The 15,913-nt window shown below is 36.6% G+C and overlaps 1 protein-coding gene across 1 annotated transcript in view; it reads left to right on the top strand.

Annotated features, from left to right (window-relative positions):
* Positions 1 to 15,913, top strand: part of GREB1 (growth regulating estrogen receptor binding 1) — a 65,621-nt gene that overhangs the window by 7,486 nt on the left and 42,222 nt on the right. Inside the window, exons 3-11 of the mRNA XM_013955040.2 lie at positions 2,149 to 2,271; positions 3,033 to 3,209; positions 9,345 to 9,527; positions 9,844 to 9,987; positions 11,339 to 11,464; positions 13,354 to 13,476; positions 14,364 to 14,501; positions 14,664 to 14,849; positions 15,416 to 15,766. Of these exons, the coding sequence (XP_013810494.1) occupies positions 2,149 to 2,271; positions 3,033 to 3,209; positions 9,345 to 9,527; positions 9,844 to 9,987; positions 11,339 to 11,464; positions 13,354 to 13,476; positions 14,364 to 14,501; positions 14,664 to 14,849; positions 15,416 to 15,766 (1,551 nt within the window). The remainder of the gene's footprint in view (positions 1 to 2,148; positions 2,272 to 3,032; positions 3,210 to 9,344; positions 9,528 to 9,843; positions 9,988 to 11,338; positions 11,465 to 13,353; positions 13,477 to 14,363; positions 14,502 to 14,663; positions 14,850 to 15,415; positions 15,767 to 15,913) is intronic.

Below are 15,913 nucleotides of genomic sequence, written 5' to 3' on the forward strand. Positions count from 1 at the left end.
CTCTGCTTCCAGTTCTTATCTCTGTCCCTCTTTTGATGTGAAATTAACTGTTATGGCTGAACCAACCCAACAGTTTACTACTGCTCAAAGGGGGGAAATCCCACCTCTGCTTCCTCCACTTCTAGCCATGTGTTCCCATCTTCTCCTTTTGCATCAGTTTTGGCATTTGTTGAATCTTGCACTGAACTAATTCAATAAATAAATTCAGAAAAAAACTATTCACTTTTGTTTGATGCTGGCTTTGATGCTTTTGTTTCTGCTGGGTTAGCAAGCTGAAATAGCTCAGCACCGACTCCAGAAAGTGTCAGAGCTGGCACAGACAGAAAAGAAGGAACTTCATGGCTGGAAGCATGGAGAAAGAGAGGAGACCCAAACTTGCCCCTTTTTGGTTGCACCTAGATATTAATTGTGCTTAAGTCATAACACATAACTTTTCCCTGACTTAAATAGTAAAGACTGAGAGCTTCACTTTTCCCTTTGTTCACTTTCGGCTTTTTTGTCTTTGGACTACTCCCATAAAGTAGTATTGTTTAGCATTCTGCCCTTATCTGTGTGCACCAGAGCTCAAGCTTGCTGTTGAGATACTTAAAAGTAAACATGCCCTTCAAATGTTCTTCTAGATTGGGGTGGAAGTCTTAGTAACCTTCAGAGGCAAGCTTCCAAACTCCAGATTTTCTTTCTTCAGCCTCCTTCCTTACTACTCATTTATTCTGAAGTATTTGTTTAGCTGATTCTACATTCATTTCTCAATAAAAGCTATTTTAAGAAGGATCATGGAAAAAAAAAATCCTTGATGAATATCCTATTCTGAGTGCCTGATTCAAAGTAAGTTGAAGCAATGAGAGTATGTCCAGTTGACACTGAGCTTTGGAGGATGACTACAGTGTGCTTCATTGTCTTTCTGTTCAAAGACTAAAAGCTGGAACCACAGAAGACTGTAGGAGCCTAACTGCTATTTTAGTTGCACAGATCCAGACAGTTATTCAGCTTCTGTCCTATCCTCAAGTATCTGGAGCCCCTCATCACCAAACTCTGTCAGTGAAGTCTCTCTGTTTGCTGCAGGCATGTCCCTATAGTAGTACCAAGAAGCTAGAATCCTAGGACAGAAGCCCCACTGGTATTCGCTACGTACTTTTCTCCTGTCTCTGTCATATGTGATGCTGGATCTGGTCTGAAATTTTTATAGTCCTGTCCACAGAGGTGTTCTTCCCATTTACCATTTAGCTGCACTCTTCAGCTTGCCAGAGTTTTCCCATTTGCCAGGAATGTCCTAGCCAAAGAGAGGATGGAGTCATTGCTCAGTGTGTTCTGCTGGAGCTGTTCTATTACACATGAAAAAGTAACTGTCCAATGAGTACAGAGAGAGAAAGAAGTAGTCTTTAGCTGAGAGACTGAAACATGCACTGAGAGTATGCACTACCTGAATGGTCTGCTTTGCTGTCTGTTGAGTTAGAGGAAGGATTTGAACATGGGATTCTCATATCCCAGGTGAATTCTCTAACAAGCAAGCTATCAGGTAAAAAAGTTGACTTAGGCAACCAGCACTCCAGAAAGGTGGTTACAGCAGAAGAGATATAGCTCAGGCCCTCTGAAAGATGAAGCCTTAATCATGCATTCTCCTCAGCATTCAGTACTGGTTTTCTCCTAGACTAGCACAGTCCATGCACAAGCTTCTATGAATCATGTTCCTGGGCATCTAACTTTCCTTGACATTGTACAGGGAGCTGCAGTGCCTTACTCAGAGCTCTGGGTTCTGGTAGGAGACAAACTGCCTGAGAATTAGATGTCCTTATCTTGGTGTCATTTGTGGCGAACCCAGTTTTCAAGCAGGAACCATTTCTTCAGTTTCCTGTGCAACATCAAGGACATGGTCACTTGAGTCATGTTTTTGAAGCTTTTTTGCACAAGGGCGAAAAGCTTTATTTTTTATGAAAGACAGGTTCTACTGTAAGCATAAACCTGCAAGTTGGAACTTTAAGGAAAGAGCAAATATCTTAAGAGTTGGTAAGACTGAAGTCATTGTCAAGAGGAGAGAATCCAGTTTTCTATAACACTTTCTGTAACTGGGTCACCCTGTTTATCCATTAGTTTGATTGTTGCCAGCATTATCTGTTTTCAAAGAGTCATTTATGCTATGATAATTTGCAGCAGGCAGCAGAGCAGATAATGAGGAAGAGGAAGAAGAGGAGGAGGAAGAAGGTTCAGAATCAAGTAGTCCTCCTATTTCTTACCAGATGAAGCCTCCTCCAGAAGGTTGTTGCACTACTGATGGTAAGAAACGTATTAAGCATTTTATCAGAGGGCATTTTGCCCTACCAAAAAGGGTAGGATCGGGGCCCTCTCCAGTAGAACTCATCAGAACTAAATGATTTATGTTATGTAGAGATCCTAAAAATGTCAGTGTTCATTATCTGCTAGACAAAGCTGGAAACTTTGATTGCTCTTATATTTCACAGGGTGTTTGCTGAGTGAGTCAGATAAGCATTTGTGTTAGAACACTTGGCATGAGGACAGAACTTTTGTTCGTTATGCAACCTGACCTTTAAAAAGTTGAGTATGCAGGCCTAAGATTTGCTAAAATGAATGTTGTAATTCTTATGGCTTTATCGTCACATTTTACTACTTAAAGTGTACCTCCTCCCATACTGCTGTAAAAAAAAAACCAACCCCAAACAGGAAAAGTCAGTGCAATTCACCAGATTTTGAGAACCATTATCTTTGTTTTTAAATGTATGACCTAAATTGTGATTATGTTGGTAAATATTTCCATAAATATTTAGACCGTGCAACATCATCATGGGAAACTTCATTGTAGATTTTCAGGTTTGTGTTTTTTTGTTGTATTGTTGGCATTTGTTTATAGCTGACCAAAAAGCATGGAAGAAAATTCTCTTAGTTTGCCCTTGAATTCAGAGGATATAACTTTGCATTTCATTACAAAAAATTTGGAAATCCTTTAATGAAGACAAATGCGAGTATTTAAACAAAAAATCTTCTCATCTTAAAATACATTGAATTTATTTTTTTTCTAGGTTTCTGCCAGGCTGGTAAAGATTTGAGACTGGTTTCAATTTCCAATGAGCATATTGAGGTACCGTCAGGGTTTTTACTTGTTGGTGCAAAGTCACCAAATTTACCTGATCATCTTTTAGTGTGTGCCGTGGATAAAAGATTCCTGCCAGATGACAATGGGCGCAATGCCCTGTTGGGTAAGTGTCTGTGGTTGCATTAGTGGATGCTTCTTTGGACTACCTTAATAGTTAGTCTTTTTTTGCAGGGTGAGTTCAGCAGATCTCGTTTCCATTGTGTGTATACAATAACTCCCACTGGTGATACGCAAGAAGATAAGAACTCAGAGGTGGCAATGCTAGTTGGCCAGTTCATTAAAATGCTTCATCATTTTCTATCTGTTAGCCCAACAGAAAAGTCATTGTCTGATCAGTTTATGTCCTAGTTGCTGGAACTATACATCTGGTAACTGGACTAATTGAAATACTGCCTGTCTCTTTATTTTAGCTTTCAAAATACTGACATATTTGGACAGACAATAGATGGACTTTTCTGGGTACTATATACAAATAAACAGTTTGTTGATAGTTTGGGCTACAGAATTTTATGGCTTTCTTTGAATTATGACAGGGATCATATTCTCCACTGCGCTTAAGCAGTAGGGTGGATTCTGTATCCTCACCTATGGCTTTTTGGTATTATTCTAATATAAATAGATATGAATTATTATAAGCTGAAAATTTTTCTTGATGTGTTAGCAGGTAATACTCTGTGTTTGAATTCAATCTTATGTTACACATTATTTTAAGATGAGAATTGTGGAGAATAATTAAAATTTTATTATTTTTCATCTATTTAAACATCTAGCTGCTGAAGTAAAACTAGGTTTTGCTATGTATTTTTATTATAGCCCTTCTGCTAGTCATTAGCATTATCCAAAATCTGATAATTAGGGTTGATCTGCAATCATGTGAATGAATGAACTAAATAGGAATGTTATTAAAATGGAGTAGTTTTTATATTGGAGAAAATGGCATATAATCTAAGGCAGAACTCTGTTTACAGTCAGGCATTCTCAGGTTGTTATATATCAGTTTCAAAATGCTGCATAGTCTGTCTATATACTGCTCTGAGCTTTAAACAGCAACAAAGAAACATATGTCATTGTGTTTTTTAACCATTCTCTTTCACAAACAGTAAGGGACGCTATGTGAACTCAGCTGTTATCTCAGCTGAGTAACTCTTCAAGGCATTTGGGATGACAGCGTAGTGTGAAGGTGCATAACGTAATTCTGTGTACAGTAACTTATTTCCTCATGTTATCTTGCAGAGCTGGATTGGTCACAGTACATTTTACCAGTGATTGTAAAGGAATTAAGAGGATTGTAAATCACCAACTTGTTGTCATTTTAAAGATAAAGACAGGAATGTTGTACCACTCAAGTCATTCAGTGCTGCACTATTAACAGCTTAACCTCCTTAGGCTGTTAGCAGAGAGGAAGTAGTGTATTTGTTAATTGCATGCGAAACAAGAACAGAAAAAGGCAACAGGAACATAACTGACAGGTTTTTATGCTACTTGTATCCTAAGCTTGCTTATTTAATACTATTTTAGTTTCCTGAAGCCATTTATATGCTTATTCTTGGCTGTCGTTTTACATTTGAAAACCAGTGAATCACATTCTTTTGTAAAGAATTTTAGTAATGCTGTAGGATAACTTTTACATATTCTATAACAAGCTTCAGTCTGAAAGAATTTACATACTTTAAGATCCAAAATCTTAAAAATTCCAAAATCTGGAAATAAAATAAAATTTCTGGTCTGTATAAGCTGATAAAAAAAATGATATATCTTATTGACATCAAGATAACATATTATTGGTACAATACACTGTACTGTAGGTAGAAATGATTGTTTGATTTTGGTTTTCATACACTGATGTAGGTTAGGATGAACTCAGTGGAGTTATACTTAAGGCACATTATGGTAAGTAAAATTAGAACCAGACATGCACAGTCTCACATTTTCGGACACATAGTAACATAAAAGAGAACCATTCTTGTTTTAAATTCTTTGCCTATTAGAATAACACAGTTATTTCTCTGTGGTGTGCTAAATTTAAGCTGAGAACTTTCCATAGACAGTTACTATAGAGAGGCAAAGTTCTCTTTATTATTGTGCTCTCTAAAGATGGGATAGAAGGCTTATTTTTGGTATTCTAGGCTTAGGCCATTCTTCTTCAAACATGTTGGCTTTTTGAAAGAACACAGAAAGTGGTCCCTAAAACCTTAGTGAAGGGGAAGAGATTCATTTTGAATTAAAATGAGCTGTCACTGTGAGTCAGAACTCACAGTGAGCTACACTTTTGGCAAGGCTTATTAGTAAATCACCCACATTACTTGTAACCCTTGAACCACGTTGCTTTTTCTTGATTTCATTTTTTTTTCTTTTAATTGACTGCTTTTGTAAGGCAGCTCTTAATCACTATTGTAGTTTTTTTCCAAAAGAATTTATTACACTAATGCAATACCCAGTAGTTTCCTGATTTCTCATGGTCTGCCTGTGTACGTTTGTGCAGATGCTTGTGAAGCATATAAAAATTCCAGAAGAAAACAGGAAATGTCTTGGTAGTTTCCTGACCAGCTTTTGACTTACAGGCTTGTCTCCATTAGAGGCTGTTGATATGCCTCTGGGGCTTGTGGCAATTTATTGATTATGCTAATAGCTTGTCCCACCATCAAGGCAAATGTGCTTGTGATTTGAAAGTCACTTCTGTTGAAGGGTTAGGTTGTTTTGTTTGTCTGTTTTTACAGTTGATGTATTATACCATGGGAAAATCCCATTTTCTTGAAAAGGCTATGTTTTTGTTCAGCAAAAGTTCTTCATGTTTGAGGAACCTGAGCATGTACCTTGTGTATTTATGTTATTCAAGTTAGATCACAAGTTTTACTAATCTGCAGAATAGACTCATTTTTCTGCCTTTGGGAAGCTATTTCTTGTTGCTTTGTGACCTGAAGGAATGCGTAGATGGAGGAAGCACTTCTGTCATTGTGCAGTGTTTAGTATTTCCTAATAAATGCAGCTAACTTCTAGTAGTCCCAAAGGCTTTTCTCTTTTGGGTTTTTTCCCCTCTTCTCCCTCTCAAGGAGAGTCTCTCATGGTAAACAAAGCAGCTATTCACCCATCATTTTTCTTCCCAAAAGACCAAACAGCTGCCCACTTCCCTAGCAGGGAATAAGAAATCCTTTTTTTCAGTGGGTCCCCGAGGTCGGAATGACAGAGGAAAAGACTAGTTTGCTTGCATTGTAAGCTGTGTGTAAGAAAACATTGTAATATAAAATACTGTGGCTGTTTCTGTTAAAATGTACAACATTCTATTAGGCCGTTGTAATAGCAGTGAGTTACTGCTACAATGGAGCTTTTTAGGTTGACCATATTGATTTCATTTATTTTTCAAATGCAGGACTTCAGTCTTTAAATGGAGTGGTACTGAATGGGAGGGAAAAATGTGGAACATTGTTAGTGTTTGTGTGCTTTTTGCTTGTGTGTAGAACTGAACAGAAAAAATATTTTTGTTGAAAAATGATCGTTCTTTGTCTTAAGGAGTTACATAACCTTCCATAAAAATATTAACATTAATTAAAACCCCATTATTAATTTAAAAGAGAAACAAGAAGACACCTGCCAATTCATGAAAGATTAGATTATGCCCATATTAGATGGATATTCTTCCAGTCTGAAGTCCTCTGTTTATCCGTAGCATGAGCTCAATGTTGATCCAAAGGAATCATTTCCCCAATGAGAAGGTAGGTCAGTTTTCATACCCTTTTAGTCCAAGGTGCCTCTGACCACAGGGTCCCTATTGTGGAAGTGCTTTTAAAATTGTGGGTAATTGATCACTGTGATGTGGCAAATTCAAGCAAATGCACGTGATACAATATCCGATACAATTGAATAACCTCTGATTAAACAATCTACAGAGAGTTACAGCCTTAAGTCACTACTGAACTGAGTTGGATTTGAACTGGTGACCTAAAGGTGAAAGGCTTTTAGCCTCTAAACTCCAGGCATTGATTTCTAATTCTCTTGTGAAATCAATCCCATGACATAGATATATTGAGCCACCTTATGGCTGCCCTGACTCCCCTGACCTTTGTCCTTTCTATAATGTATGGAAGAATATTTAATGCAGCTTGTTTATGAAATAAGCTGTCCTCTCTATCAGCTGTTACCTTGGCCCATGGCAAGTAAACAGGGCAGGCAGAGAAGAGGGAGTTATGAAATGTTTGGGTTCTTGGTGTTGCTCAATCCCTTCTGCTAAACATAGTGTTATGGGTAAGGTTGGCATCAGATGCTTCAGTCTGAGAGTTAGCCTTGCAATTTGGAATGACTTAACAGCACTTTTATAGCATTGAAATGATAAAATCATGCTATATTGTATCTGTGATGTCAGAGCTGAGCTGTATTAACAAAGCAATGAGTGGCTTTAGCAGGCATCAAACCAGGATGAATGGACTTGCATGAAAGGAGTCTTGGTTGAATTCACAGAAGCTAGGGCAAGCTTCAGGTGAAAGATGACAGTTTGATTTAAAAAGAAGATTAAAGAATAAACTTCTAAAATGTTCTCCATGTACTTTTCAAAGCAAGGGGGCATTCTAGATCTGTTGAATTCTTATTAGGTCTCACCTATATACTGTACTAAGTGTGTACTAATTTTCCAGTAGGCCTCAAAGAGGTCAAAGTAGATGACCAGGGCAAAAGGTTGCTTCAGGTTGAAGTTATTGTTTGTTAAACCTAGCTTAGGCTGATGGTGATTTACAAGAGTTACTGTTAGTGGCTGATCTGAAGGCCACATGAAAAGATTTTATGTCCCCTATCCAACTTTCTGCTGGACAGATATTTCTACCTGTGGCTTTGGCAGCCTGCTGATTACTCTGAGCAAAAGGATGAAACAGGATACAGGTACTTCTGTTTTGCTTTTGGGAATGGTCCCTTTGTGCTTACATTTGACAACAAACAATGGTTTGGAAGTGGCCACCGGGCAAAACTTGCACTGCTGCTGGTCATGCTCAGAATGCTGCCAAGATACACAGGAAGTCTTCATTTCCCAACAGAAGCATTTTTGTGATTTCTTAATCTGTTTAAAATGCTTTCAAACACTACAGCTTTTAACACATCCATTTTATTTTTGCTTCCTTTTGCTGTTGCCTTTATTGCAGCAACTGAAGGTGCTGTGCTGTTAGACAGATGCTTTTGTGCTGATTTAATACAGAGGATTATGCAGAGTCCTGACTTGTCCTGGTTTTAGGAGTCATAGTGACCTTTATCATCCTGCCTACCAGGATCAGAGCTATAATAGGCATCTTTCAACAGTTGTTAAATACTTGTTCCCGTAGATACCAGAGCAATTGCCACATGAACTTAGATTTTTAATAAATTCTTCTGAGACATTTGAAAACTAATGAAAGTGATCAGGTTGTAAATCAAGCTAAAACCACTTTTTTCTATATATATCTTAGCAACAGGTGTTTACAAAGTATTATATTTCAGTGGTTATGATTTCAGTTCACTTCTGTTATGGAAGAAAGAAAGTATTGAACGTTAGTTTGAAAACATAATTTCATTGAAAGTATATGACTGAATTTATCATTCTCATAAATGACTCTTAATCTATCTACCATATTATTGGCCCAGTTATATTATTTATTTCCAAAGTTGTTCTCCATATGTTATGTGAAATCCTTTATTTTATTTTTACCATCTTTCAGTTCATTGAACACACCCTAATTCTTGCATCATTAGACAAGGAGCAAAACCTCCCAATTTTCATTCTTTAAACATTCATCATTGTATATAATTTAAAAAAAATCCTCTATTATTTACTTCTTTTCTGAAGTAAGTTATTTCAGTCTTTTCTATTTCACTTTCTGTGAATTTTTCTTATCTTATTATTTCTTATCTTATCTTATTATTAGAATTCAGAAGCAGAGCTTTTTATGGGTGATAGAACATCAAATGTGCATTAGGTCTGATTAAAGTTAAAGAAACCTAAATGCTTCAGGGCATGAGTAGGGAATAGAAAGTAAGTGTCCTTGGGGCAGATTATCTTCTAATTGCACACTGTAGGGTTTCTTTGTGGTAATTAGCATTTTCAGAGAGTTTCATTGGTCTGATACAATGTGAAAATTTTGCATGAAAATACTTTGGAAAATGAAAAAATAAAGTTGTTTAAGAAAAAAAAATGCTGCTTCTGTACAGGGAAAAGTCCTGTTTGGATGTTATTAACAGTGACCCACCTATTTCATAAGATTATATGTATTGTTTATTTTATCAGGCTTCTCTGGCAATTGTGTTGGCTGTGGCAAGAAGGGTTTCTGCTACTTTACGGAATTCTCCAATCACATTAATCTTAAACTGACCACTCAGCCCAAGAAACAGAAACACTTAAAGTATTATCTGGTCAGGAATGCACAGGGAGCTCTGACCAAAGGATCTGTAATCTGCTGGAAAGGGGCAGGTAAGATAATGAAGCTGTCTTGCTCAAGCTCTGGTTTTCATCCTCCAAGCTTAGATATCACAGGGACTGGCGTCTGTGTAAAACCTAAGACAGACCAGTTGAAGAAAGAATCTTTAAAGCTAGGTGATTACTAGAACAGCTGTAGAAAGCAATTAATTGACCTAATATGAGGACAGCATGTTTGATGGCATCAGTTCCTCCCTTACAAGTGCTGTGGCCTCTAAGTAATTCATGTCTGAAATTATCAAATCAAATATGCAAAGAAAAAGCAAATGTCACTGTTGTCAGTGCATAGGAATATTCTTGTTTTCTAAAGAGTTCAGAAGCCGACAGTCTTCATCCAGCACCTGTTCGAGCACATTGTTCCAGCTGCCAGAAAGTTCAGGCCCCTCTGGAAGCCTCTCAAATGAGCCTCTCCCAGCAACAAACCCAAATGCTCCAGCTGGGACTCAACAAACAGGTACTGCTTAGAAGGAAAACACTTTGGGTTACCAAGTAGTCTCACTCACTACTTTGTGTATGCATATTTGTGTGTATTTGTATGAACGGAAAGACAAACAAGTGAACACACTATTTCATAAAAAAAGCCCAAATTGAATAATTTAGGATATATTACAAATAAAGAAAGGAATCATACTTTGGAGTCTTCTTGCTGGCATCTTTTTTCTCCAGAGTAATGTATAAAAAGTTAGGAAATAATTAAATGGTCAGGTGTTCTGGAGCTTGCTCATACCTAAGGCAAACCAAATCTTTAAGAGCCATTAATTTTAATGTTGCTGAGAATAGGTATTACCATTTGGCAGCTATTGCTTGTCTGGTCACAGATGACAAGTGTTACAGGAACCAGTGTCACCTCAGCTCGTTCCTCTGATCCAGTCTATTTTATGTTATGATGAGAATCCTCTTTTCTGTAGATTATATGGATATCAGCTTAAAAGTGTCTGAGTTTTTTCTTCTGCTAGAAAAAGTTGTTTTAATATTAAAAAATAAACTAATGATTAATATTTGTAACTTTTACACTAAAAATGGTTATTGAACCATTTGCTTTTCCATTACCCTGACATAAATAAAAGATGATGGATGATAGAGGCTAAAGTGATCTATCTGAGCTTCTTTATAATGAAAACAGCTCTCTAGTGTCCTGTAACTGTTACAGAGATTCACATATGAGAACTGAAGAACATCTGTTGGTGGTTATATTCTCTCCAGGAGATAGAAACCTGTTAAATCGTTGTGATTTGGAATGCTGGTACCCCTCCAGAACAAATACCTAATCTCTCTACAACAGCAGTATTGGCCTTCATTTGTCACAGTTTAAATAGATAAAAAGAGCTACATTAATTACAAGCATATTAGGCTTGAGAAAACCTGTCTGTTTTTTAATGCAGCACACTCAAGAAACTAAAAAATGCTTGGAAACAGGACAACAAATCTGAATCGAGGCTGAGGGGATTTTTAGTTAATTTAAGCAACCAGGATTGATTCTCTTCATTATCTTCACTGGTTCTTCAGTGAACATCATATAAGAGCTAGGGTCCACCTGCAAAGGGTCTAAAGGATCTGACACATGTATTTGATTGCAGAATGGGATTTTACCTAGTCACTTAATCAGGAGTTAGACAGCAATAATCTGGTATAAGATTTTGTATATATATATATAAAAGTGGGTTTATTTTATTCAGCATTGCATTCACTCTGAGCAGATCCTGATTGCTCTGTTTAAGCAAATGATCAAATGATCAGTTTATTTTATCAAGTGGGGATCTTGATCCTGGAACATATATTGTAAATACTTTCTTTTTTCTTACCAGCTGCAGCCACAGATCATATCCCTTCAACAGCAGCATTCAGCTCAGTGGTTTATAATGGCAAGGAATCTCCTAAACAACAGTTGGTGAAAAATAACCTGTCAGGTTTGACAAGACCTTCAGTGTTAGGTATTACATGGATTTGTTGTTTAATCACTCTAAACTCTATATTCCATGATTGTAATAGAAGAATTAAATAAATGACATAATTGTTATCATTTCCTGTATGAACAGAAGTGACTATTCCAAGTCTTTTGTGACCATAACACTTCTTTTTTCCATGTTAATTTTCAGAGAAATTTTGTTTATATGTTTTCATCCGTGATTTTATTACAGTTCAGATTATTAATTGGAAGTTTATCATTACATTTTACAGTTGATTTCATTTAAGAGAAGTACAAGCTATATACTGATATCTAGATTCTTTGAGAATGTTGATACATTCTCATCAATCTCACCCAAACGATTTTGCAGAGGGAAATAAGAAAGCTTTATAAGTAACTACTCATGGGATACTTCCTAAGCTGCAGTTCACCATGGGGCAGAGCATGAGAATTTGGTGGCTAGTTCCAAATTTAAGACATTGTGCTCACTGAACCATTATTATCCAGCAAGATTTGCGTTTTCTGTTACAAACTGTGTTCTGTGTCACTGACCTGCTTAAGCAAGAAAGTTATTGTTAGTCTTTGTTATGGCTAGAAACATGTTATAGCTCTACTTTAGAATAAGCTTTCCCAAGTTGTTCTGTGAACATCAAAGCCAAATTCTGTATTCTGCCTGTTCAATTCTTGATCTCTTTCTTCCATGCAGTAACACATTCTCAGTAGACAATAGACTGATCTTCCCAGTTCATTTCAGAAGGATTACCTTCACATGTCAGTATATTAGATAATCCTGTAGGAAGGAGTAAGGCATTTCCAAATAAAAAGTACATTATGTTGCTCTGATTATCTTGAAACTACACTTCTGCCACAACATTATGCCAAGGAACTAAATGAAAGCATGAGTAGAACAAATGACTATATACTGCCCTCACGTGGTAAAAGTTTAAAAGTCAAAGTGATTTTTGAAAAACCTATGTATCATAAGTGGTTCTACATTTGAACAATCTTATTCTAGATCTAAAGACCTCAGGTTTATTTAGAATTGTAATCTCTTTTGAAAAAAAATTCTAACTCTGTCTTGAATTTTATGTGGGACTAACTATTCTGTCAGGAGATATAGCCCTACCAGTGTGAAATTGTTATGGCTTTGCATAGTCATGTCCAGAAATAGAAAGAGAGAAGTCCTGCAAGTTGCTGAGCAGTTCCTGGAGGACCTTTGACTCTCAATAAATAGAAATACTTCATGTTAGTGGAAGTTCATCATTCTGGGAATTTGCAGGAGTGCACAAGAAGATGAAAGAAATGAATGACCTGGACCTCCCAGAAAAACTGTGAGAAAGGTAGTTACTGTTATACAAACAAGGGTGTTGGAGCTAAAAGTGGGCAGGAGGAAAGTGCAGCAGTCATTTTCTAGGAATTAATATGGAATATCATGAAAACAGAGATGATAACCAGCAGGTAGTGGCAAAAATCCTGACAAGAAAAGTGTTGAAAAGGGCTCAGATCTTTATTAATATGACCCTGAAACCCTTGAAAATTTTGTTCAGCAGTATGTCACCTGGAACACTGTGTTGTGTGTTCAGAGATAAAAGGAACAAAATGCTGATAGTGTTGACTTCAAAATAACACATGAAGTATTCTCAGTACACGTCTCTCAGAATAAACAGTGCTGTAAAATGAGTGGAGTCTACCAAGATGATTAAGAGGTATTTGCACCAGAAAGTTTCCAGATACTTAAGCAGGACATAGCAAAGTAAAATAAAAGCCACAAAAAAATATTATATATGTGAAACTGACACTGTCTACCACAGTACTTAATGTACATGTCCAATACATCCAAACATAATGAATTATCATGCACAAAACTGAATACATTATATTCTAATACTTTTCTGAAATATTACTGTTATTCAGGCACTTTAACAAATTCAGGGCCTCCAAAAAAGCGTCATAAAGGTTGGTCACCAGAATCTCCATCATCTACAGAAACTTGGAACTTGCAGCTCAACCCACATGTTCCAAATAGAATTAAAAATGGTAAGCTATACCCAAGATAGTGATGATATTGGTTTTATTATTCAGCAAATAATGGGGAAAAAGAAGCAATATTTTAAAGGTGCATGCAGATTCCTAGTAGAGTTTTGAAAGATGTTGGATACCTACTTTCTCAAAATTGTTTAGGTACATTATTTCCATTGGTTTTGCTTTGAGGCTCCGAGCCTACCTCTCATTAATATCCAGTCATCCAATCATTATTAATAAATCCCAGCAGGTGCCTGTGTCCATCTTTAGACAACTAAACACCTTTGGGACACTAAAATTAGTGTCGTAAGTCAGGTCAAGTTCACTTATTTTCCACAGTGTTCTTGGCACTTACTTGGATTTTATAGTCCAGATATAGATGAGTTGCATGCAGTGAAACAAACCAGCTTTCCCAAAAACATTTTCTTTTACTGTACTATTGTTTAAAATAAAATTTCCATAAAGAAATCAGGATTGAACAACTTTTAAAGTTTGTCAAATCTAATTTTTTCTCTGTTACTATGTATAGCAGGAAAACCTGCTTAGAATCAAAGAAACTAAATATATCATACAAATAAACACATTGTAATTATTTGTGCATTAATATCACATACATCTCTGTATTCTTGCATTCATACCAGGAATTGTTTGTTTATACCCATTTCAATATCTTTAGATGCATATGTGATGTTTATGGCCTCAGCAATACAATTAATCCTCCAGGGAATTTAACATAGTAATATGGGTTGTAGTAACAGTTCATGAAATGTATGATGTAACCGTAAAAAGTATGTAAAACTGATATTAAATGTGGATGTAAGATGATGTTTAATAACTTTTCATTGAGGAAATCAATATTGTTGGTATTAGACCTGACAGTAATATTATGCATGAAATTTTAGATGGAGGAAGCCAATCATCTTTACCACATTCTGCTTTGGTGGGACCAGCTTCATCTCCAATGGTGGGCTCAGGAGAACCTGTCTCAGTTCCTGACAACTTGCTGAAAATCTGTAAGGCAAAGCCAGTTATTTTTAAAGGTAACAAAACCTTTTACTTTTTTTGTGAGAGATATGTAAAGACCTGTCCTACTGCTAAGGACTGCTAAAGCTGTCATTTTTTAAAGGTTTGCTCTTAAAAATTTTTAATACCTACATGGGAAGTTATGAAATTGATGTGTACAAACATTGTGTATTTTATAGGTCATGGAAACTTCCCCTATCTTTGCGGAAACCTTAATGATATCATAGTGAGCCCTTTGCTGTACACCTGCTACAGAAATTCACAGTCTTTATCTAGAGCATATGAACAATACGGTGCCTCCACAATACAGCCTATTTCAGAGGAAATGCAGCTTTTATTGACAGTCTACTACCTTGTTCAACTAGGTAAGATTATTCTTCATTCAGGTAGACTACAATGGATACATTACATTCTGGCAAATGAGAGAGGGAGTATTAGGGCAGGACAGTATTGCTAGTAGATCTTAAGTATTAGTCTTAGGACCTTTTGTATTGAACAACTTTGTTCATGGTACTGAAACAAAACTAAATAATTGATTGTTCTTGAAGATCAGACACACATTGAAGTCTAATCATGCAAAGTTCAGTTTCTTTTATAATCTGGGAGCTCAGCCATTAAAAACTAAAAATAAAAACAGCTGTATTTCATTGCCCTTGCATACAGTGCCATTCTTTGAAGTAGTATTAAGCTGGCATAGACAGTACTCAACCTCTTCAGTATTCCTAATTGCTCATACTCAGGTTCCAATTAGGGCAGCTTTACCTGAGTATCATAAAGGGACTTTAAACTGTAGAATTTGGTTCCACTCCATATAAATCTGAAACATGATCATCTCTAAAAAATATTTATTTTGAAAGAAGAACTGATTTTTTTTTCAACATCTTTGTTTAATCGTTTTGTGATATGAACACTTTCCTCTTAATTTTTTAAGCCTCAGACCAGGTCCCTTTGATTGAGGATTTGGAACAAATATTCATGCGCTCATGGCGGGAATCACACCTCTCTGAAATCCGTCAGTACCAACAGGCTATTCCACAGACCTTTTCTCAGGTGCCCAGCCAGATTGCACCAGTGACTTCAGCCCAGCTTCCCTGGCTGGCAGGCCTGGCAGCTAGTTCCTGTAATGACAGTGTCCATATCATTGAGTGCAGCTACTCTCTGGCTGAAGGGCTTTCAGAAATGTTTAAGCTGCTCATTGAAGGAAAATTAATAAAGACAAACTACGTGGTGATCATATGTGCTAGTAGAAATCGAGCCATTGATTCCTGCATTGTGATAACAGGTGAGATCCCAAGGGTGTATCTCCAAACAAACCTGAATAATACCATATTCTCTGTTACAAGGAGTTAGGTTGGAGTTTCAGTAAGCTGCCTCAGATAGTAGAGCTTTGACCAAGAAATAATGAGCTTTGATGAATCCAAGGTGATAC

Source organism: Apteryx mantelli, chromosome 3 (assembly GCF_036417845.1).
Source record: "Apteryx mantelli isolate bAptMan1 chromosome 3, bAptMan1.hap1, whole genome shotgun sequence".
Classification (NCBI taxonomy): Eukaryota; Metazoa; Chordata; class Aves; order Apterygiformes; family Apterygidae; genus Apteryx; species Apteryx mantelli.